General features: G+C 35.6%; 2 protein-coding genes across 10 annotated transcripts; one reads left to right on the top strand and one right to left on the bottom strand.

Moving 5' to 3' along the window:
• Nucleotides 1-1,566: 1,566 nt before the first annotated feature.
• LOC113711099 (uncharacterized) lies at nucleotides 1,567-23,868 on the bottom strand. 8 transcript variants are annotated; one of them, XM_072067838.1, is made up of 17 exons: nucleotides 23,682-23,868; nucleotides 8,699-8,754; nucleotides 8,300-8,385; nucleotides 7,844-7,937; nucleotides 7,232-7,410; nucleotides 6,852-6,902; nucleotides 6,368-6,424; nucleotides 5,691-5,811; nucleotides 5,167-5,233; nucleotides 5,013-5,054; nucleotides 4,515-4,620; nucleotides 4,305-4,415; nucleotides 3,220-3,291; nucleotides 3,044-3,145; nucleotides 2,910-2,956; nucleotides 2,694-2,721; nucleotides 1,567-2,027 (listed from the first exon to the last, which is right to left on the bottom strand). In XM_072067838.1, exons 3-17 carry the CDS (start codon nucleotides 8,348-8,350, stop codon nucleotides 1,935-1,937), a joined length of 1,221 nt encoding a protein of 406 aa, XP_071923939.1. In that variant the 5' UTR covers nucleotides 8,351-8,385; nucleotides 8,699-8,754; nucleotides 23,682-23,868; the 3' UTR covers nucleotides 1,567-1,934. The 8 variants fall into 8 exon arrangements, with proteins under 8 accessions (XP_071923939.1, XP_027090054.1, XP_071923940.1 ...); XM_027234253.2 differs by lacking the exon at nucleotides 23,682-23,868 and adding an exon at nucleotides 8,856-9,273; XM_072067839.1 differs by lacking the exon at nucleotides 8,300-8,385.
• On the top strand, nucleotides 10,183-21,801 carry LOC113712336 (uncharacterized). 2 transcript variants are annotated; one of them, XM_027235708.2, is made up of 12 exons: nucleotides 10,183-10,397; nucleotides 10,530-10,715; nucleotides 11,787-11,904; nucleotides 12,550-12,646; nucleotides 13,655-13,761; nucleotides 15,396-15,518; nucleotides 15,698-15,851; nucleotides 16,911-16,971; nucleotides 17,077-17,450; nucleotides 17,541-19,143; nucleotides 19,783-20,184; nucleotides 21,428-21,801. In XM_027235708.2, exons 2-11 carry the CDS (start codon nucleotides 10,588-10,590, stop codon nucleotides 20,027-20,029), a joined length of 3,012 nt encoding a protein of 1,003 aa, XP_027091509.1. In that variant the 5' UTR covers nucleotides 10,183-10,397; nucleotides 10,530-10,587; the 3' UTR covers nucleotides 20,030-20,184; nucleotides 21,428-21,801. The 2 variants fall into 2 exon arrangements, with proteins under 2 accessions (XP_027091509.1, XP_027091508.1); XM_027235707.2 differs by lacking the exon at nucleotides 21,428-21,801 and adding an exon at nucleotides 21,139-21,390.
• Nucleotides 23,869-23,986: the final 118 nt, after the last annotated feature.

The raw sequence follows: 23,986 nt of genomic DNA, 5'->3' as shown, positions 1-23,986 counted from the left end.
TAGTTTTCTATATGTGTTTAGACGAAGTATTATTTGAAATAATTACTATACTAATACTTTTCCTGTTGTCATGTATATGAGATAAAAAAATAGTTCGAAATATACAAATATAGTTCGAAACATGATTATGAAACAAGCAAAATAATATAGGGAAAAAAAAAAAATTTGTATCCAATCTCTTTTCGGTCGGTTTGTGACTTCACTGTATTGATACATGAGAAATTGACAATGAATTGAAACCCTTCAGATCAAAGGATTTGAGCATAATCGAATTTAACTTCTTCAGTGAAAGTTCCGTCCATTTAGGAGGCTTAAAACGCAGTACTGCACATTTCTCCGTCGCAAATCTACCATGTCGGTTCTCCAGATTTCAGAAGGGAAATCCAACTAATAAGTTCATTTTGCATTGTAGAATTTTTCTAGGTCATGATGCAATTCGTATATAATTGGGTTAAATCCACACAGTCTATACTGAATTCAGGCAATTGTCAATCAATTAGACATGAATGCTCGGTGCATGACAGATTAGGTCGATCATAACAGGAAAACTGGTGCTTCAATATGAAGCAAGTGCTAAATTTCTATCTTTTAGTTACGCATTATATATATTGTAGGTATGGCTATGGACAACAAAGTGGTTGACTTGAGAGAGAAATTGGAAGTGAAGAGGGAAACGACAACGATGCATGTACTGATAGTAATATGTTCGCATATCTATCATCAATTCGGCAAATTTTGCAGTAAGAAGCGATGTTTGATATCTATATATGTCAATTCCTTTTTCTTTTAAGGGTATCAGCTGGGTTCTAAATTTAACCAGTAAAAATCCCACAAGCAACGAAACACTATTTGAATTATCAATTGTATATGGAAAAGATAGCATGCTTTCATATATCATCCCAACAAAGTTAAGTGGTCTGAAGGACGAAGAAAGTGATGGGATATGTCGTCAACTTGTAGCTGCAAAGCTTTGTGGTTCAATGCGTTTGGACTCCTCTACTGATTGAAAATGTTGGGTGTTTCACAATTAACTTACCAAAAAAAAAAAAAAGGGTCTAAATGGTTCTGATAAAGTAGACTTTTATCAGGCTCCCAATTAAAGGTTCTGATAAACTAGACTTTTATTAATCTGTCCTCAAAGAAATGTGTTTGACTTACAAAAAACTATGCATGCTTACCTTTTCTCTTTTCATTTTGTGTTCTACTAGAGGAAGGAAGAGATGAAATTTAAGAAGCAAGAGAGGAAGGAATATTTGAATCTAAAATCTCTGGATTCTGGAATTTTGAACCTTAACTATTAGAATAAATCCTCTTTAGTTAAATGTCCTTACCTAAATTTCAGAAATTAATGCCGGAGTTCAAATTAACTGAAATAAATTTTGACTTCCTGTGCAGATTTTTCCCATCAAATCAAGTTTAGCGACCCATCCTTGCATGCATAACTTACAAACATATGCATTCTCAATATTTTTTTTTTCTAGTTGACTCTTTCCCACAAAAAGTGCAGTGTGTTTCAGCACCATGCACAGAAGAATGACCACGAATGCAGTAAACTAGGACACACTCTTCGAAAGCACAAAAATCTATGCTCGAAGCTGTATAGAATTGAGGATCAAAATTTATCAATTCATTTGCTCCAAGGGAGTATATACCATCCACCATTTGTCTGCTCAGATCAATTAGAGACAGATGCTCCTGCATTCAGCAGTACATCACAGTGCAGGAGCGTATTGGCCAGAAATTTGTTTCCACCGTACTGTCACGAGCATGTATCTAACATCTGTATCGGTTAGGTGCTCAATGAAAAGTCAATACCAAAATTTTTGAGCTTTTTCCAGCATCAACTACCGTATAATCACTTGCATGTGTCTTAGCAGCTATATTTGCTTGAACTGTAGAATATGTACTCCTACAATGTTGAGCTTTTATCAACATCAAACCTTCATCTCATGACAACATGAAGAAATGTCGATTCCTGCAACCTCCATGGCATTGCAAACCCATTCAGGCACATCACCTTTTGGGAACTACATGACCAAATTAAAAGATGTAAGAACTATAAACACAACTCTGTGTCAAGAAGCAGATTTGAAAGCACTCCTATGGATTGGACAAAATGTGCAAATCTCAAAGTAAATTAGCTAAAGTCATAAGTAGCAAAATAGTAGATCAACGTTATTCTCAAAGTAGCAGAATCGAAAAAGAGACGACGAGAATTCAAATAATCCACCAGGGTGCTATTGAATTCTATTTGACCAAAGATTGATCTAATAATCTTCACATAATTGTGGTGAATAAATACATATATCAGGCCTCCTAATAATTGGGTGTAGTGACTATGACGTAACTATCATCATGAGGAGCATCTGGTTCATTGGTATCCCCAAATTATAATTGTATCAGAAAGTTACTTTTAAGGGTAAATGGATTGCATCCGTATTTGTCTGTTATATACGTTTAAGTACTTAATCACTAGATGAGTATGAGAGAGGGTTCTCAGGTCACTGATGAAATTACTTATTATCCTGTTCTCTTCCAGTCCCTTAACCTTTGTTTCTAATGTACCATATTTTTTGTTAAGCACGAATCCCATTATTGGCCAGACTTAACAATTCTATCTGAGACACAGTACCAAGAACAATGCTTTTGAAAGAGACAGGAGAAAATATAGTAAATGTGGAAGACTAAAGTACCATTGTCTGCAGAAACTTGCAAACAAACCTGCATTAGCAAAACGAAGGAACAGCGTAAATGTATTATAAGAGATGGATAAAGGGAAAAACAAATAAAAAAGAAAAAAACCAACTGAATGCATCAAGTCAAGGTCTTTTCCTGATCTTTGAGGAATACCCCAAAAAAGAGACCATAAAAATAAGTAAAATAGTTTAAGAAATTAAAAGATCACATACTCTGGAAACCGTCCTTCAACAATTGATGAGTGTAGATCTCTGCTAAGCTACAAGATTCGAATAAACTTCATTATTTAGTCTTCAAAGTGATTGTTCACGGAAATAAGATGACTTAGTTATCTTATAATTGATACCTTCATCATGTAATATAAATTGTGATATGAAAGAAGTTGAGATCCCATAGCATCTTTTGTTACTAGGCAATGAATGTAAGCCCTTGTGTAATTTTTACAGACCTCCAGCAAAGAGACAGAATACCAACATTAGAGACAACTAAAAGCAAGAAATTAAGCATCTCTCCTGGACATACCATACACTCGCACATGGGATCAATAGGACGTATATCATTAGCCATTGCCTGGTGTTTCAGTTTCAAAACTCCCTGGATCAATGAAATATATAGAATCAGTACCAAAGATCGAGGAGGGGACTCATTTCTCCATTGAAGATAACAGCACGTTTGTTAGGCAGGAAGGAGAAACACAACTTTATCACAACCTTGTCAAATTTGTTAGGCCGAGAAAGAAAATCAAAAACAAAAGACTTCTTAGTTCAGTTAAATATTTGAATGACCTACATTTCCTTCTCAAGAAAAGCATCTTCAAGTCCAATTATCAGTATACCAATGGAAGGCTTTGATAACATATTACACCCAAGCATCTCAAATATATCCTCAAGGGAATTGCATAAGCCACATGGTAACAGAAATTATTTACTTGGAACTGAAAATCGTAAATTGCTAGTCTCATAAAGGAAAACCTAGACATTTAATGATGGTTTAGGATATCCAATTAATGGGAGTAAAAAAGAGTCCTATTACATGTTTCAAGTTCATCAACTCTGCCATTCTTGACCGGAAAGACATTCTAACTTCATCCCTGGAAGATTTGACTACTGATTAATAAGACAAATTAGATAAAAATGAAACCAGAACTATCCAGATTCTGAAGTCGATATGAGAAAAAAGAAAAAAGCAATTTTCAAACAGTAAGTGCCAAGCTTAAGTAAGAGCGAATACTTCTTTTAACTTGATAAACTGTTTGAAATTGACTTGTTCTTGTATAAAGGAGTTGACGTTAGGGTCAAAAGAACATATGCTCACAAAGGCATAGAGACACCAAAGCTTCTTGTCAGTGACAAAAAGATAATACAAAACTGCACAGAGTTCACATAAAGGTCAAAAGAACACATGCTCACGAAGGAATAGCACCAAAGCTGCTTATCAGTGACAAAGAATAATGCAAAAAGTAGCAACACTATGACAAATCTGCTGAAAAGAAAAAGAAGAAATTTTTTATCCACACAAAGCTACAGACTCCTGAATAAGCATATGTGGGACTTTCTGTTTCAATCATATGTACCAATGCAGAATTAAATGAGATAAGAAGCAATCACCTCTGGAACAAGAGCTGTGCCAAAGCGAGCTGTACGAGTGGGATACACGCAATCATACATGTCAGCACCTAAAGCACTACAAACAACAATATCTAGAGGGTAACCAACACCCTGTGGGAAAAAAGTAAACCAGATTTAGTTCACAACGAAATTAAAGTGGTAAAACAAAAATCATCTCTGGATGAGTTACATTGCGAAATCTAATTTTACCATGACATATCGTGGCTTATCCTCAGGCAATGCAGCAGTACATTGAGCAACAACACGCCAAAATGAATCTTTATCTTCACCGCCTGCAAGACCACCAATAGCATAGCTGTGACAGAATTAAGTGAAGTTATTTCAACCACTCGGCCATTGAATTCCAACTTCTTTAGTTAGATATAGTTGCAAAGACAACAATTGTTTCAGAAGATATTGTGACCATGTTGAAAGGGAGCCTAAGATACAAACTTGCAGCATGACAGAATAAATGAAAGGGGGAAACAAAAATAGATTCACCTAAAATGATGATGGTCACTGAAAAAGAAAAAAGAAACTCTGTAAATTTCTGATCAGAACTAACCAACCTAATATGCAAGTTTTGCTGAGAAAAAGTAGCATTTTCAATAGGTTGCCAAATACAGAAGGCTACCATTAGTTACATTTTTAGTAAAATGAAGAGACCTCTAGATAAGTAATGAATACAAAAAAAAGGTGCTTACATACCCAGGCAGATTACGTTCAACCAAACCTCTGACACATATATCCCTGACACAAACAAAGTTATCCAGAAAGCTCAAGATTAGATTAGGCTAAAATCATATGACAACTGAAAAAATCGAAATCTTGCAAAACTGTTACTGATTAAACTTCAAGTCACCTTAATACTGGATCTAAACCACCCTGAACTATCCCAAATAAATTTTGTTCATTTGGCCTCTTGTGAGCTGTCAATTGACCACATTGTATTAGTCTGAGCTTGAACAAAATTAAAATTCTTGACAAACACACTTGACAACGACAAAGCAAATGTCTAGCTATTTTTTATACTTCCCCCTTCACCTTCTTGCAAACATATTGTTTGTAACATCTGAATGTGGTACAGGAGATGATAGAGGAAAAACATAAATATTGGAAACGTTAGTCAAGAAAAACTACATAATCAAATTGATTGGTAAAAACATGCAGAATTCAAATTCAAAAATGTTGATTAGCCTAGCCAACAGATAAAAGGTATGTAGATGAACTTGACATTCACAATCAGCTTGTCCGCCACAATTTGACATAATTTCTAAGCTTGCAGGAAAACCAATAATATTTTAGCTACTTAGACCATACAACTTATATTGACAAAGGCTATGCGTAAGTAGAATAGGCTCATCATATGCTGTCAAGCATATTTACCTGCTATGCACCTGTCTATCCAACGAAGAGTGCGGTACATTGCTTCTTCAATTCGAGGCCCTGTGATAGTGGTTCGCACAACATCATCGAGGGCCATGATAATATCTGCTCCAATTCTGTTCTGCAATCAGTTGTATGCAAAACACAGTACAATGAATTAGCAGTAGCCTAAGGGCCACCCAACTGCATGAAACAAATCAACTCCTAAAAGTCCAACAGCAGGAAATTACAACTACAATTCCTCACATAAATCCATAAGCAATAAGTAGAAACTAGTACCATCCTGCAATGATATTGCACATGCAGAAAGAAGCTCATGTGCTACTATTGCATGTACCAGGAATTGATCGTCCTATAAATCTAGAACAGAAAAGCTGTTAAGAGCTCAAACATTTATTGTGCGTGCTATTAAATCTAAGTAAATCAGTCCACCCAAAAACTGGATTCAGTAGTCTAATCAAATTTCATGTCTTAATGCAAAAAGTGCAAGCATTTATAACTTTGTACAGCACACAACAAGATAGGATGCATGCCAAACTTGCTTCTCCTGCAAGTCCTCGTTACCAATAAGGGAACTTCCTTAACAATATATTAACAGTTCATAGGTATCAAGCATCACATATTAAGTGAGCATAACCTGCTACATAATGAGCCAGAAGAAGAAAAAGTGGACCTACTTGAATTTGTATTGATTCTTCGGGTGTAAGAAGCATCGGTTTCCCATCGACAGGTGACTGCAACAAGCAGGAGGGAGAAAATGAGACACCACTTAACAAGCAGGGAGATCTCTCAAAGCAGTCAAATAAGAAATAACAAACTGCACTTGTAGGAAGAATAAATTGCAGGCAGGGATGGTTAATTGAAGTTTTGAAGGGAATAGGCTATACACAACAACATTGGTTAGGAAATCAATTTACTTCAGAATGACTGACTCTAGCACATGAGTATGGCAGTGAAACATGGAAAATCAATAAAAAGAAAATATATGAGAAGATTTTACATACATAGTTCACATGAATAGGCTCCTGGTATGTTAACACAAAAGGCAGTGAAAACTAGTGTTACAGAAAACAGGAAAAAATCAAATGCTACAATCGAACCCTGTTGGAATCTCTGGTTCATCATGAATCATTATTGAAATAGGGAAGCAACAAGATTTACCTGAAATGTGACACCCTTTTCTGTAATGTCAGCCAAATGCAATAAGGATACCTGAAAACAATGCTATCATTAGTTCATTCACCACATAAGGATGGTTAGTCATACATCCTAGAAAGACCAGCAGACACCAGAAATAATTTTGCCTTTCTGATGATAGTGCATCAAACATACTCAGATCATGCACTATGCATGCATTGCTCCAAAAGCAAATATATTCAGATCATACATAAGGAATGTGCAAAAGCAAGCCAAATTCAGAAAAGCTAGGAATGCCATGATAACACTGACAAACTACAATAATTGCAAGTCAGCAGAACAGGCCAAATAAATGCCCATACATGCATATGAGAAAGAGATACTAAGACTGAGACTGAGACTACCATTTGGAAACCACCAGAGTCTGTAAGCAGTGCCCTTGGCCAGTTCATGAATTTGTGGAGACCGCCCAACTCATCAATGAGCTCAGAAGTCGGACGTAAAGCTAGATGATATGTGTTCCCAAGTATAATTTGACAACCAATTTCCTCCAGCTGATTCTTCGTTAAACCTTTTATAGTTCCTATAAACGTGAAAACTCCATTTCTTACATCAATCAACCAGCAGCTTCCTCTTGTTAGCATAAAATAAAGTTTCAATTGAAGAAAGTTGACTAGGACAAGAAGCTAACTCATTCATATCGGCGTAACTGTATAAAACACAGATTTGGAAAATGCAAGTGCTATAAGATATATGCTGTTCACTTCTCCGTATTATTTGTACTAGAACTTTGATGCTGCAAGTTGAAATGCAATGCAGGTATTGACAAATGGATCCTTTAGCCTTTTCAACCATAAATTTCAGAAAATAATTTCTTAGACTTGCACGCTTGAGTGTGTGCGCATGCATGAGAGAGAGAGAGATGTGTGTTGCAAAAGTTTGAGGTATAGGTCTAGAGGTACTATCAACATGATTTTAAAATAGAAGACAATAGTATGATCACCCCAAAGTCGAACCTTGGGTACCCACTGGCATAAACAAAGGTGTCTGGCACAGATAGTGAGGGAGAGTGAGTTGAGCTGCACGGGCACGATTAAACCTTCCAAGTACCTGATTAGAAAGAAAAAAAGTGCAGATGCACAGCTCCATAATCAAGCCCAAAAAATAATAACAATAATAAAAGAACTATATACACCAAAAGGGAAAAAAAATTCAGGAGATCGATAACACCTATCTGTAATGCATCTCCATCTAACCATCAAGCAAAGATGACAACCAAGATCACTAAAGATGCTGTTTGGATCATTTTTCAAGTAACAAGCCACTATCCAGCAAGTAGATAGAAACTTATAATTTGGCTTTTTAGCACAAACAGTTTTGATCTTCTACCAGTATCTTCCACCTGACGCCTCTTAATCTAGATGTATTTTCCATAAGAAAGGCCCTCTTATAGTCTAAATATGCTTATGTACCTGAAGAAAAAGAGGCACAGCCGGTATAGAACAAGCTGAAAACCACGCCATTCTGATTGGCAGAGTTTAACAAGTCATAGAAACAACTGGAAAACAAAAAGTATATTACGAAAGAAAATATTCAAAAGAACTAAATGAGCTAGCGAAGTATACCCCAGAAGAAAAGAAACAACCAAATACCAACTACATTGTTATCTGATTCACATATAATGTCGGATTAGATAACGTGCTAAATTACCAGGATAAGAGCTACTTTCAAATAATACAACATACACTTCGAATTTATGTAATGGATTTCCGAAAATTAGACAAAAATTCGTAAAAAATGTATGGCGTTCCTTTTATATCTTTTTTTTCTTCGTAGAACTAAAATGTAAAAGTGAGAGACAAAAGAGTTACCTCAAACTTAAGAGCCATTAAAGCACCAGCTTCCTTGTTCTTCAGTGTGCAGCAATCTATACAGAAACCACACGAATAAAAAGTAACGACGAAGAAGAGTTGTAAACTTGAAATTTTAATTGTGATAAAAAACTAATTACCGAACGTAATAGATTACATAATGCTACTCGCAAAAAGGAGAAATAGCTTAGTTTCTTGTGAGATATGAAAACGCAGGAGGAAATTCAGCTGACGGAATTGAGCGGCGGACAGGGAACAGGTGGCGGCGGCGTTGAAGTGAAGCGCGAGTTGACCGTTAGCAAGTGCCCTAAACTTGGTAGACCAAAGCGCGCCGGCGGCAACTTGATTTACGTGGTTTATATACGTAAAATACATATTGCTTTCTGCACTCTTGCCCCACAAGCTATGGGTATTTCGTTTTTAGGAACTCCCGGCAAAATGGGCAATTCTTCTTCCAATTTATTTGCATCTATGGCCACAAAAATGGTAAGTTCTTTTGGTTCAAGACCTTACAAGAGAGCGGGAAGGAGGAGAAATGAGAGACTTCTCATGAATTGAATACATGCGTGACCAATGTTCTATATTAGGTAAAGTAAATTTTAGGACACAAATAAAATGTTGAGATGCATGTACCATAAGTATCTTGAATTTTTAAAAGGAACCCTTTTGATTCTTTTTTAATATCTGTATACCTTATATAAAGTATTAGTACCATTACATTCGCACATTTCAATATTTGATGATTAATACAAATTTACATATTGTTTTGTGCTCTTTTATTTCTTAAATGATTTTTTATTACGTATAAGTAAGGATAACTAAAGTTTGAAATTCTGAAATTTAAGAGGTTTTAAGTTCAAATTTTCTTTTTTTTTTCCTCACTTTTAAAATCTCGTTCCTTTCCAATTAGAATCATATATATATGTTTTATAAAAATCTTATTCCAAAAGAATCGGCTCTGTTTGGATAAGCTGTTTTTGGAGATATTTTTGAAAAATTTTACTATAACAGTATATATGAATTTTTTTTGAAATATTTGATATATTGTATAGATAAAATGTATTTTGAATTATTATGTATTACTGTAATATTATATTTAAAAAAATTATTTTAAAAAAATGACCGATCCAAACGGACATTTTTCGCTCTATTTTTGGCCTAAAAATGCACGTAAAGTGGAGCAAGCGAAGTCAACATTAGAGTAAATTTAGGCATTCCAAAAGATATATACTTGCTACTTGTTATGTGATGCTCCTAACTAGTTTTTCGTAATTATAGGAAATGGTATAAAAATGTCGTTACAAAAAAAAAAGTACTAGTACCATTTCTGATTTCTTGGCCAAATTGGGCAATTACTAAATTCAGAAAGGACACGAAAATCAAATCACGCCACTAGGGTAAGAGTAAGGCCGTAAGGGTAAGGGATTCTGACAGTAGTAAAAAGCATGGTGGCTCCACAGCTCACTTATTCAATTCAAACCCACCCCTGCTGTTTAATAGACAAACAAACAACTAACCAGGAAAAGTATTTAGTAGTACTACTCATAATAGACTACTATTCTCAAAATTCCAGCCAAATTAATTCAATTCAATCTCTTCATTTCCTACTCCTCATTTAACTTCCAGATCTTAAATCACGAAATGCTTGAACCTTTTACCTCCAAACCCTAGCTCCGATCCACCAAAATTTGGAGCTCAGGTGAAATTTCTTCCCATTTCGCATTCTGATCGATTCTGTCGTGATCTATTCTTTGCCATTGTCTTGTGCAAGTTTACAATGTTCGAGATATTGGATTGCGTATGATTGTGATTTTTGTTTCGTTATTTCCAGGTTTGAAAAGGAGCTCAGTTATCAGTGTTTGATCAATTACTTAATCAGAGAAGTGAAAATGCAGCGTCTGCCGGCGACAATTGAGGAACAGTTGATAGTTAAAGCAATTAAAGAAGAGTGCTTGTGGGATAAACTCCCCAAGAGGCTTCAAGCCACTTTCAATTCTAGAGACGAGTGGCACAGAAGGTTTATTTTGCTCAATAACTCGTGGTTTTGATCCTTTTTTTTTTTTTTTTTTTGAAGTTTTAATAGTTACCGAGGTAAATGATCAGAGAAAAGGTTCCATATTGCTTTCTCATTACCAGGTGAAGTACTTATTTTTGTGAAATTGTTCACTTCTTCGACTAGCTTGAGGGAAACTAGTTACGTACTGCATGAATGTGTGTTTATCGAGACATGGTAGTAGTGGAATGCAATGATCAGAAGTGCAAGTCCCGCAATGCAATCAAGGAGCTACTTATTGCATTAGATGTTGGCCGATATTTTTGGCAAATGAGTTGCGTGATTTTTTTTTTTTTTTTTCAACGAATGGACTAAATTTTGAATCTTGTGATAGTTTAATCAACAGCTGTGTCTGTACGCTTTAGAACTCTAGGGAGTGGACTGAGTATGGGCAACTGAGAATTGGTAATATTCCATGTGGTTCAAGAGCAAATTGAAGGACAAGAGTTTGCTGCATTTTCTGCGTCCTGGTGGTTGATTGATCCCGTCTAGCTTTTTACGTTGTGTGTTTTACATGGACTTCTTCAGCTTAAGAAGATTCTTGTTGGTAATAAGTAGAGAACATGCTCAAGGATACTTAGCCAACTTAGATATTGTTCTCGACAGCTTGTGATATGCTAACAGCAGATTTTTTGAAAGGGAAAAATACTGGAGCAGGCCTTAGAGTTGCTTTTAGTAACAGCTTTTAGCTTTCAAACACAAAGAGCAAAACCAAAACAAGTTTTTTAAAATTGTTCAATATATTTTCAAAGTTATCTTTTTAATTTCAAAAGAGGAGATGCTGAGAACATGACCTTAAATTTATGGCACTAACATTTATTCTCGGAAAAAAATTTCTGAAAATTTTTGTCTCAGCTGGGGGCATGACTTTCTAACACATGTTTAATAACTTGGTTGATGTTTGGCATCTGTTGGATAATAAAAAGTTGCAGGATACAAATATTTTGACCCATGTTTTGTTTTTTCCCTTCCCATCACATGCTTAAATGAATTATTTTTTCTTTTTTTTTTATGTTATCGTTTTGCTTTCTGCAGGGTAATTGATCACTGCATTAAGAAAAGGCTCCCATGGAATACTTGTTTTGCTCGGAAAGTTTGTAAAGAAGGTGAATACTATGAAGAAATGATGCGCTATCTGAGAAGGAATCTAGCGGTGTGTATGATGAAGGATATTCTTCAGTTCTTTGCGATAAGATAAAGCCATTAACATTTAGCTATTTATTGTACATTTAATTGTCTATCACAAAGTGATCTTGGGTGATAAAATAGCTTGTCTAAGTAAATAAACAAGCATTAGTAAGAGCACATAATTTAGTCGTGAGAATAGCTTGCAGAAAATTATGAAAGTGTACTTTTTTAAAGTTTAGAGTCATATTTGTTAAAGGCTGTCATGTCAATTTTGGGATGTGTGGTTCATATTGCACTGTTGATCTAAAAGATTATCACAATCCCCAGTTGTAGTGCTATGCGAGAATTTTCGAATTTAGGATTGATTCTCAAGAGATGTCAATTACCTTGGAATATTTCATTTAGATAATAGGTCTTATGCAATTGAACTTTTGTTTAAGTTATTAGTACACTAAGTAATATTTAGCTGGGACTGTGGATACTGCATTAGAAACTTTACAACTGACCTTGTGATGTGAAGGAATACATCGCTATTTATCAGCGTTGAAAAATATTCTTAGTAGTAGAATAAAGGAAAATTTTCTGTATACTACAAATTTTGAGTTCACAATTTGCTGCTTTTTTTTTTCCTGTAAGTCTTAAAATTAAGCTGTTCATGTTGTATTTGCAGTTGTTTCCCTATCACCTTGCAGAGTACATTTGCCGTGTAATGAGGCTGTCACCTTTCAGATACTACTGTGAGATTATATTTGAAGTCATGAGAAACGGTACTACCCACTAGAATCCTGTTTCAATAACCTTATATCATTGCTATTAGATATTGAGCCCATGGTAGTTGTTCAATGTAGTTGTTTTAACAAGTTATGAGTTGGATATAAACTTAGCGCTGAACTGAAAGTGCATCTGGTGGGAACTGAATATTGAAACTGTAATGCAAGGTTTAGTCTCCTTGATTGCCAGTTCTCTTCCTTGGAGGTAGTCAGCTTGATGTTCTCTAACTTGAATTAAAATCTGTTTTACATGAATGTTAGTTTTTAAGAGTGCTCAGTATCAATCTGCGCGTCCAATCTAGATTTTTTTTTTTTGGGTATCTCTTTTAATTTCAGCTTATTACTGGCTTTTAGTAGCATGGTTTTGAGCATTTGTTAAATTAGATATTTATGTTGAACTTTTACTGTTGGTATTGTTATTCTTTGTGGACTACAATACTTATCATTAGCGTTCGAAGTAGTCAAAACATGAACTGTTACTGCTACCTGTACTTGCTTATATGCCTAGTGAACCAATAGGATATCTTTGGTGGCCACATATAACCAGATCACCTGCTTTCAGATGTAGTTAGCAAACTATCAGGTTGGTGATATTTGAGAGTTAACCATCATATTGTACCTCTTGATATTGTTTTGATGCCTGACTATGATCTTTTGTGTTACCTGTTAATGTACTGGGAATAATTTTATACATACTTTGCTGAGAGACTGCTTAACACTCTCAAGCAACGCAATAATGAGAGACTGGTAATGTACTGGGAATAATTTTATTCATACTTTGCTAAGAGACTGCTTAACACTCTCAAGCAACGCAATAAGGAATGCTTAGCATGAGATTTCTTGGCATTTTTCATACTTATGCTTAATTATTTTCCAAATAAGCTGCACAATTATCATGCTTAATATCTAATTTTTCCTCTTTTTCCTTTTCCCTTCTGTGGCATTGCTTTATCTTGATACTTTCATTATACGTTTGCTCAGTCTCTTTCTTTCTTCTATCTGCAGAACAACCATATGACAGCATCCCAAATTTTAGTGCTGCAGATGCCTTACGACTTACTGGCATAGGAAGAAATGAGTTTATCGACATTATGAATAAGTGCAGATCTAAGGTAATTTCTGGAATAAGTTGCTCACAATATTGTACTTTGTAGTATGATCTTCTGTACATGTTTGCTCACCGTGGAGAAAACCGAATGTTCAATTTTCCCGCCTTGGTGCAGAAAGCATTGGTGTGGATGCATGAAATAAATTGCTACTATGAATTGTTTGGAGTCTCAATTTTGTCTCTTATCTAATTTCACTATGTTGATTCCATTTTGTATATTCGTCTTGGCACAGATAGTTTTCAAGCAGCTTGTCCTAGGTGAAACATGGTGTTGTCAAGCTGAGAAACATTTTTTTCCAGGATATTGATGTATGTCAGAGTACAATTTAGTTCTGTGCAGCTAATGAGGATTTTTAGCTTGCTTAATACTGTGTTGGGGATTCTAAAGATGGGATACAAGAAAAGGGTGAAAGGAAGAACTTTCTTATTTGATTAATCTTCTAACTGTAGTTTATACAACCATGAGAATTAAGAACCCTTGTTCTATAACTGAATTAAGGCTCTTCGTCCCAAGTTACCCCTTTTATCTCCTCAAACTAGATGCTTTCTGTAACTTTAAAATAAGCAATTATCATGATCTAGAGAGTTAAAAAGGAAAAAGATGATCAAGTTTGTGCATTAACTGACTCCTCTTTGCGTGTGTTTCCATCTACATGAAACTTTGAAAGTTAAAGACATGTTGGGTGAGTCTTTTGACGAGTTTGCTATATGTTATGAATCACTATCACACTTAAGTTTGTAAGTAACGTTAACCAATAGGATGCTTGTTTTTAATTCCTTTCTGCAGAGCTAGATTCAGTCATTTGTTGTGTTCTGACCCTGAAAGTGATGTTTAGAATCAGATGAAGCACCAAATGGTACATTATACCTTTTCTGTCAAAGGTTGTGAAGAAACATCACCATGATGGTGAATCATGTAGAATAAGTTTATAGTAAGAATGATTTTTTTGGACACTTAGACAATTGGTGAAAGATTAAAATGAATAAGAGACACTGTGAAAAAGTTAGTCAGTTCTTGATTGAACACAGATTCTTGGGTACTTGTAAAACTTTTCTGCTGCTGCTTATGGTATTGCACATCTCTTGTAAGATTAAAATGAATACGAGACACTGAAAAAGTTAGTTCTTGATTGAACACAGATTCTTGGGTACTTGTAAAACTTTTCTGCTGCTGCTTATGGTATTGCATATCTCTTGTAAGCTTGAATTGTTCATCTTTATTTTCTTATGTAACATCTGTTAGTACTTTTGAAAATTTTTTAAATTCACTTTCCCCGGCATAAAATATTAAATAACAGCAGTGAAGTACTTCTAGTCTTGATTGTTACAGCTTACATACTTTGATTGGGCCTCTTAATCAGTTTTTTTGGCCTTCAAATGCAATCTTTGATGCTTCTGCATGACCATATGTCTTATGGAGTGATTTGTTGCACAAGCAAGTAGCGAAGAATGTTGTGAAAACAATAACATAGGGATAAAATTTTCCAGCTCTTATTAGTGGTATGGCCTCTTGTATAGAATCACCACAGCCGGAATTGGTACTCAAGAGTTATTTACAATCTTCTTTTTAAAAGGCATGTGCTTCTTTACGTGGATTAAATCCTCTAACTTGATTTGGGTAAATTTGGAGTATTGCAGAAGATCATGTGGAAGCTTAACAAGTCAATAGCGAAGGAATTATTGCCTAGTCAGCCGGTGGACTTCACCATTGAGCCATGGTGGGGAGTTTGTCTCGTCAACTTTACTTTGGATGAATTTAAGGTGGATCTATGTTCAACTTCAGCTATAAAAAGGAGTTAATTTTTTTTATTTATAAGTCATTTCTTTGTATGAATGTCTGAGGACTGAATTAAGTCTGTTTTTAATCAATTTTAATTGCATCTGAAATTCTCGAATGAAACTAAATATCTATATGATATACTCTCTAATTCGTGATGTAGAAACTTTCGGAAGATGAGATGGCAACGATTGATAAAATCTGTAAGGAAGAAGCAAATTCATTCATCCTTTTTGATCCTGATATTGTAAAAGGACTTTATCGACGAGGACTTGTTTACTTTGATGTTCCCGTTTTCCCTGATGATCACTTCAAAGGTAATTTTTTATCTAACTCAACTTCTTTCTCTTAAGTGAGTCATCAAACTCGTGTCTTTGCATATTTGGATCACCTATTTTCCATTGATTGGACAACATGTAATTTAGGCCACCATTAAATAGACACTGAATCTTTGACTTTATATTTGATAAAAGGATAAATGCTGCCCACTTCATGTGAAGGACATGTTTGCATCTGTACTTTTGCTAGCTGTAGAACTGTAAGATGTGCTTTCAAATTTGAATTTATCGAATGTTATAAAGACACGAGGCTTGGGGAGCTTATGCTCTTGACTTGTTTTAGTATGTTCTGAATGTGATTTTTCTCAATTTAGAGTTCTTAAGTTTTTGGATTTGCAAGTCTTCTTCAATGACAATTCCTTGATGAGTAGGTTTGGAGATGGGTTTTCTTCTTGGCATAACTGTTTAAGACAAAAGGTGGATGAGGCACTTTAGTGCTTACTTTTTTATTTGTATGGATACTATCATGTTTGCACACATACTGAAAAGTAATGGGGAATTTTCATATACCGCTGCTTGTTTGGTAATGACCAAATTGCATACTGGAAAGGAGGGAATTTCAAATCTTTCCTTGTCATGGTTGTTGCATGAACATAAATCAGATGTAGATAGAGTTGTATCCTTATGCACTCAAATAGAGCCAACTCCTTTTCCATTTTATCTGATGTCTAGAGCTTTGTTGGCCCAGAATGGTCTACTAGAGTTAATGAGAGAATGATCAGGGCAGTAAACCTTGGTGCATACTTTTTGAAAAGAAACTATTCTAAGATGTAATAGCTCTTTTTCCCTGGACATACGTGAACAAGAAAGTATTACAGTAATCAGCTTAATTAACTTGTATCATCGTTGAATTAATTTAGAATTTCTTTTACATTTATGTCAACATTTTAGGATATGCTTTACAAGCCATCCTAAAGATTACATTCCTCAATCTAATGGGGCTGTCTGGAACCAAAATCAGATGACTTTTAATTCTCTTCTATCATTTTTTTATGCTCATCTGTTTGAGATTTTGAGTGTTGATATATGTCGTTGCAGTTTCCAGGCTTGAAGGTTTTGTTTCAAATAGAGAACAATCTTATGAAGATCCTATTGAAGAGTATGGAACTCATTTTTCTAAAAGGAGATATTGTCTACCATTTTGATTTGATTGACTCAGTATTGACCTCAAGATCATATGATCTTTATCAATCCCATCACACAGGTTGCTTTATGCTGTTTTTGTGGTCGCGAATGAGAATTCTACTGTTGCTGAATTGGCTGCAACACTACAGGCTGATCTTTCTCAGCTGCAGGCAGCTGCATCTTTTGTTTGCCGATTGGGATGGGCTGAAAAGTTAATAGATCCAGCATCTATTCTTCAAGATTCAAATGTACCTGGCTCTCCTAAAAGTCTGCTTAGTGATGAAGAGGATGCTATCATGGGCTCAGCAAATATGTCAATTGATGGCAGCGCTCCTCCACCCGGAGAAGTTTTATGGACTGATAATACTAGCCAAGCTTCCGGTTATACTCGTGTTGCTTTTGTGGTTGATGCTAATATCACATCTTACTTGATGATGGGATCTGTATCACCAGGTTTGATTATTCTTATGCTTTTGGTCTCTTCTTTGCTAGATTCTCACTAAACCCTGACCTGAAATCTTTTACTCCTCATGCTGTGTGCAGGTCTAAAATCTCATGCCGTGACATTATATGAAGCAGGAAAACTTGGTCATGCTAGCATTGTGGATCTTTGCAAAGATTTGAGTACATTAGAGGGTGCAAAGTTTGAAGGAGAACTTCAGGAATTTGCCAATCATGCATTCAGCCTACGTTGTGTCCTGGAATGTCTGACCTCTGGTGGGGTTATTTCTGATGAAAGAGACAAAATTGACATGTCATCTTTAAGTGCAGAAGAGGATGCTTCTTCAGTTATTGAGGCATTGACTACTGATGAGTTAGGAGGTTCTGATACAAAAGAATTTGCAAAAAGTACAGATGATTCAACTAATTTAAGCATATCGATAGAGGAATCTGGTCCTTCTGAACATGTATCTGAAAGTACTGGTAATGACATCTCCTCTGCTGTTATATCAGAAGGGAATGATTCCTTAATTGGGGATTCTGTTTCAGATCATAGCTCCCAGAAAAATGAGAAACCAGCATGGAGTGAAAGTTCTGATGGTGGAAAAGAATTGTCAAAGAAACAGAGGAGGTATCGAGTGGATATTCTTCGGTGCGAAAGCCTGGCTGCTCTTTCGCCAGCAACTTTAGATCGTTTGTTTTTGCGTGACTATGACATTGTGGTGTCAATGGTTCCACTGCCTCCTTCCTCAGTTTTGCCGGGACCAAAAGGTCCAATTCATTTTGGTCCACCTTGTTACTCTTCAATGACTCCTTGGATGAAATTGGTCCTATATTCTGCTGTGGCTAGTGGACCTATATCAGTTATTTTGATGAAAGGTCAATGCTTAAGATTGCTTCCGGCACCATTAGCTGGTTGTGAGAAGGCTCTGATATGGTCTTGGGATGGATCAACTGTAGGGGGTTTAGGAGGAAAGTTCGAGGGAAATTTAGTTAAAGGTAGTATTCTTTTACATTGTTTAAATTCGCTACTTAAACATTCAGCTGTGCTGGTGCAGCCTCTTAGCAGGGATGACCTTGATAAGGATGGAAAAACCATTACTTTGGATATCCCATTGCCCTTGAAAAATTCAGATGGTTCACCAGCTTGCATAGGTGAAGAGCTGGGGTTATGCCCAGAAGAGTGCTCAAAATTAAATGTAATGTTAAATGACCTTGCGAAAAAGATAGATCTCCTGACCATTGGTTATATTCGCCTGCTAAGACTATACAAAGAACAGGAACCTGAAAGCTCTATTTCTGATGATGAGAAATATGAGTGGGTTCCGTTAAGTGTAGAATTTGGAATACCACTCTTTAGTCCAAAATTGTGTAACAACATTTGTAAACGAGTGGTTTCTTCACAGTTACTTCAAACAGAGTTACTTACTGAGCATCATGATGCTATGCAAGACACGAGAAAGAGGTTGCGGGATATATGTGGCGAATATCAAGCAACTGGTCCAGCTGCCAGACTTCTTTATCAGAAAGAACAACCTAAAGAGTCATCTCGGCAACTAATGAACTATGCAAGCGGAAGATGGAATCCGCTTGTGGATCCTTCTTCTCCCATTTCTGGAGCCTCGAGTGAGCACCAAAGACTAAAACTTGCTAACCGACAGCGCAGCAAAACAGAAGTTCTGAGTTTTGATGGTAACATCTTGAGGTGTGTATTTAGCATTTTACTGTCTCTGTCCTGTCTGAATATAAAGTAACTTTTATAAACTCTACTTCATACATATTTTTGCTACTTTGTTTCTGGCACTGACATTTTATAAATGTGCTGAAAATTTTAAAGCAAAATGCTTCTCTATGGCATGTAGTGTATGGTCATTCAACTTTGCTGGTTAGCAAAAATCCTCTAAACAGCTGTCGATAAAATGCTGCAGAATAACAGGAGTTTGAGAATGCACATAACAATCTGCAGTAAAGCCTAGTATATGCCCTGCATAGTTTGGTGCGAACAATGTGAACAGCTAGGAATGCATAACGTATACATTTGCAACTTAATGCTTTTATTTTTTAATTGAAAAGTGAGAATAAGAGAACATAGAGTGTCAAAACATCCAGTGATGGCTGACCCTAAGGAATCTTAAATTTCCCATCCAATATTTGAATCTTGATGGATAATAGGATAAAATCTTGAGTTTGGAAGCAGTTTTTCCCTCATTTTTTAGCCCTAAAAAGAATAAATTTTGTATGGCATCCTAGAGCTGATTTATTTTAGTCCCTCTGACAAGAACCAAAATAAAAATGGAAGTACAATAAACTTATTGAATTTGAACATTTCCAAATGGCTTTGCAGATCTTATGCTCTGACTTCTATTTATGAGGCTGCTATCAGGCCTGATGAAGAATCACTTATTTTAAGCACCTCTAAAGTTGAATCAGATGAAGCTGACAGTAAAGAAGTTGTTCTGCCTGGTGTAAATCTTCTCTTCGATGGATCTGGATTGCGCCCTTTTGATATAGCTGCTTGTCTGCAGGCTCGCGTACCTGTCTCTTTGGTATTTGAGGCCTCAGCAGCATCTGCTAGTTCTATGGTCAAGTAAAACTGTGGAATGTGTTCTTTCATGGTTCTCTAAATTTGAATTTCTCCCAACAATGAGTAGGTGGGAGTGTTAAATACATCATGTGCTCATCACTGTATCGATCTGCTCAGTGTGCTTTGGATGGTGATGATGCAAAAGGTAGTATGGATGTCAAGGTGAGGACAGATGTTGTCTTTGGACATGATGTCAATTTTTTTGGGTGATACTTCTTTTAGAAGAGTATATAGACTTAAGTTCAGTAATGCGTCTTTTTTTGAAATGTTAGACAATAATGTGTAAGTGGCTCATTGTCAGTGCAAATGCATGCAACCGCACACATGCAATAGATCATAACAAAGTAGTTAAAACTGTGCTTGTGCAATCTCATAGCTTTATGTCATTTTCTATAACCAGGATTTTATGTAAAGAATTTGACACCAAACAAGGAGCTTATTCTACCTTTACTCTCCCTTTATCTACTTCTTGGTGCAAACAAGGACGAACAGAAGAGTCTATTTCAACTTTAATAGTGCACAGCATTGTTCCACTTCCATCAAGTAGATTATATAGAAGAAAAAAAAAGCTTAATCATTAAAATTTACATCCGCCTTTTCTTTTTGATAAAAAGATTACTGCTATTGCTGATCACAAAGTATCACAGGAAAATAGGGACATACCCTTATATAAACTAGAAAGAATAAAGAAATAACAAGAAAATTGAACAAATAATATCCAAAATCTTCTAAAATAAGTTGAATGGAGCTATTGTTTGCTAAACACTTGTTCTAATGTGATGAAGGTATATTCTTGCAAGCAGCAAGAGTGAATCTAATGCAGAAATGATCTTAAAAAGATTAGTCTGAGTAGGCAGAAGAACCATTTGATTTCTTGCCAGCTGTAGTTGATAACATAGCAGTAGCAAGGACTACTTGTCATTCTTTTGCCTAGCAATTTTTTGAGTTGCAAATGTGGTAGCTTTGTAGTTAGAAATGAACTTTTGGCTCTTGGAGTGTGTGCTGGCTACTGCTGCACTAAACCAGTGTGTGTCTCCTAGCATATCTTCTTGATTGAACCTGGAATATGTTCTTTATTGATCTTCTCATATGCTTATTATCCTTGTAACTTTGCAGGTGGTTATGTTTTCTGGCTGCATTAGTATAGGGTGATAATGAAGAACAGATCAGTATCCGTGCACATCTTATTTTAGGGGGGGTGCCCTAAATACATACACGTTTATAATATAACAGACATTTTGCTGAGCCAACCGGAGATGTTTTTACTTTTTTTTTTTTGCACGTATAATCCAATTGGATAGAATGCCATTCATTTGTAAAAAACCTTTCAATTGTTTTACATAGATAAGAAGAAGTGCTTTGCCTTGATCTTTGAACTGACATTATACTCTTTCAACTTTCTCAGATGGTAATCACTCTCCCAGAAAGGAAAAAGAGAAAGTATGATGTAGTTTTTTCACTAGACTATTTTGCCAAGTTATCATGTTTCCACTTTCCAGGCGGATGTCTTTCCAGCTCTTTGCTGGCTGTCCCATGTAGCAATTGATCTCTGAAATTAAGGTAATGCTAGGTCATATTACATTTTGCCTCGTAGCGCAAAAGATATAGGTTGAAGCATGTCTTCAAAATCAGCTTCCATGCATTTATGGGGTTTAGCAGTTGCCTCTTTCAATCTTTTAACGACAATGTGGTATTTGACTGTTTGCCTTGGGTCGGGAGCTGAGTGGTCAAAGTAATGCATTCTATTCGGCAATTCTATTCTTCTGGAGTTGAAAGATAGTCTGAGGTGTATTCATCTACTACTTTTTAGCTTCTGCATTTTGCATGGATCTCGATTTAAAAACTGGAAACTAGATGTAAGGTGCTTTCCCAAGTGTAGAAAACCACTTGCGAAATGATAAATATCAACAAAATACCTGGACATGCTAACCCTTTTTTGTAACTCTTGAGTAGATTATGAAAGGCTTGTTTCTATTGTAACCAAACCTTTTACCTTTTTTTTTTTTTGGTCTTTTTTGTTCTATACAATTATAGGGCATTAACACTATGATGTGCTTTCTCTTAACTCATTCCTTGGAGATGCAACCGATCTGAGGATCTGTTGAATTCCGGCAAAATGACTATTGAGCAACTTCTGACGTTCCTGCCAGTCCTTAGATACATAATGAAATGCGTCCGCACTAAGGTCAATTTAATAATCTAATTCAACACTTAAATTTAATGAATTCAAATTTTAACATATTTAGTGTATTTGATAACAAAAAATAAAAGATGCAAATCAGTTAAGTGATATTGAATTTCATAGATAAAACTTGTTTCAAAAAATAAAGTGATAACGATTCATTTATCATTTAGGGTCCGTTTGTTTCGGGTGAAAATATTTTCCAGGAAAATACTTTCCTAATTTCCCGTGTTTGGTTGCACAAAAGTTGCTGAAAACATTTTCCGATGTAAAATATTTTCACTCATCTTATGGAAAACAACTTCCCTTCCAGACTTACTGAAATTGTTTTCCGAAATGCATGCATCCCGCCTGTAGTATGTTCCAAACTTACTGAAAACATCTTGTAGTATGTTTTTTTTTTTAGTGTAAACAGGAGGACTCGAACCCAAAATCTCGTCCTTACACTCCCTCCTTCGTACCACCCAACCCAACCCTCCCCCTAGTATATTCAAAATAAAAAAAAAAACCTCATCCTATTCATCCTATGCTAGTAATTAATTATGTATAATAGGGACATTCTTTTCTAGAAAAACTTCCAGCAGTGAGAGTGCAAGATATATGTCACAATAAGCATTGCATGTGATTGATATTTGACACTAAATGGCCAGCAATTTGTTTATTGCTTAAGGAGATATTTTTTATTTATATATACATTTCTCCAAGATTTTTTAAAGTTAAACAATGAGATAAATTTTTTTATTTTGCATGGGAAGAAGTATGTAGTTATAATGTGTAGAAAGTAAAGATAGAGATAAAAGTGAAAATATTTCAAAAGTTAAACAAACACCAAAAAAATGAAGTAAGAAAATATTTTCAATAAGCTAACCAAACACCTGAAAATGATGAAAGGGAAATGATTTTCATAGAAAATTATTTCCACGGAAAATATTTTTCCAAGGAAAACATTTTACTTCCAACCAAACAGACCCTTAATGTAAAATATGTTCAAATTTTAAGATTTTAATACTTAATAATTTAATAATAATAATATAGTAAATTCACATTTTAGATCTCAACTTTCAGATTTCCTCTGAATCTCTATAAAGACGGTATTAATTAAACCATGCTCTAGTTCTTAAAATTCTTTCGACCGCTTCGCTAGAGAATAGAGATTTCATTTCTTGGTACCGTGACTAATGGTTTAGTAGATCCAATCATTTTGGGACGATGAATTAGGTTGGATTAGAAGGAAATGGAATAAAGTGGCACACTTTCTTGCAAAAACAGCAAAGATAGTTGGTAGCGGTTTTTGGAGTGTTCCTCCAGACTTTTTATGTACTGCTTCAGCAGCAGATTGTCAGTTGAATGATTTGGTTCCCATCCGAGACAACACCACATTAATAAGTTATCCATCAAATAACTTATACTATTTGATTTAACTGTACAATACATGTGCGACTATGTACAAGCCTGCAAGGACTAAGCGAAATCGTACCTGGTAATGTAGCTATGCAAGTCAGTGTAGCTTGGCGCCGAGTCCCACAGAGCTAACCTTGGAAGTGGCACCTCGAACCCGTGATGAGGTAGTTAATCAGCTTTTTCCTTCATTTTCCGGTCGTCAGAGTTTAACCGCCGGTGGAGAAAACCTCCCGGAAGTCTCCACTTTCAGGGTCCCACAGGTGGACGATATTTCCCCATAAAAGGTCTAATCAAGCCCACGTGTCAACTGTGAAATCTCTATGCCCCCCCAGACTCACGTCTCCGTTCACGTGGCAGACACCAAAAACTTCCTTCCGTGCC

This window comes from Coffea arabica, chromosome 10e (genome assembly GCF_036785885.1).
Source record: "Coffea arabica cultivar ET-39 chromosome 10e, Coffea Arabica ET-39 HiFi, whole genome shotgun sequence".
In the NCBI taxonomy this organism is placed as follows: Eukaryota; Viridiplantae; Streptophyta; class Magnoliopsida; order Gentianales; family Rubiaceae; genus Coffea; species Coffea arabica.
This window is presented reverse-complemented; position numbering and strand designations above follow the sequence as displayed.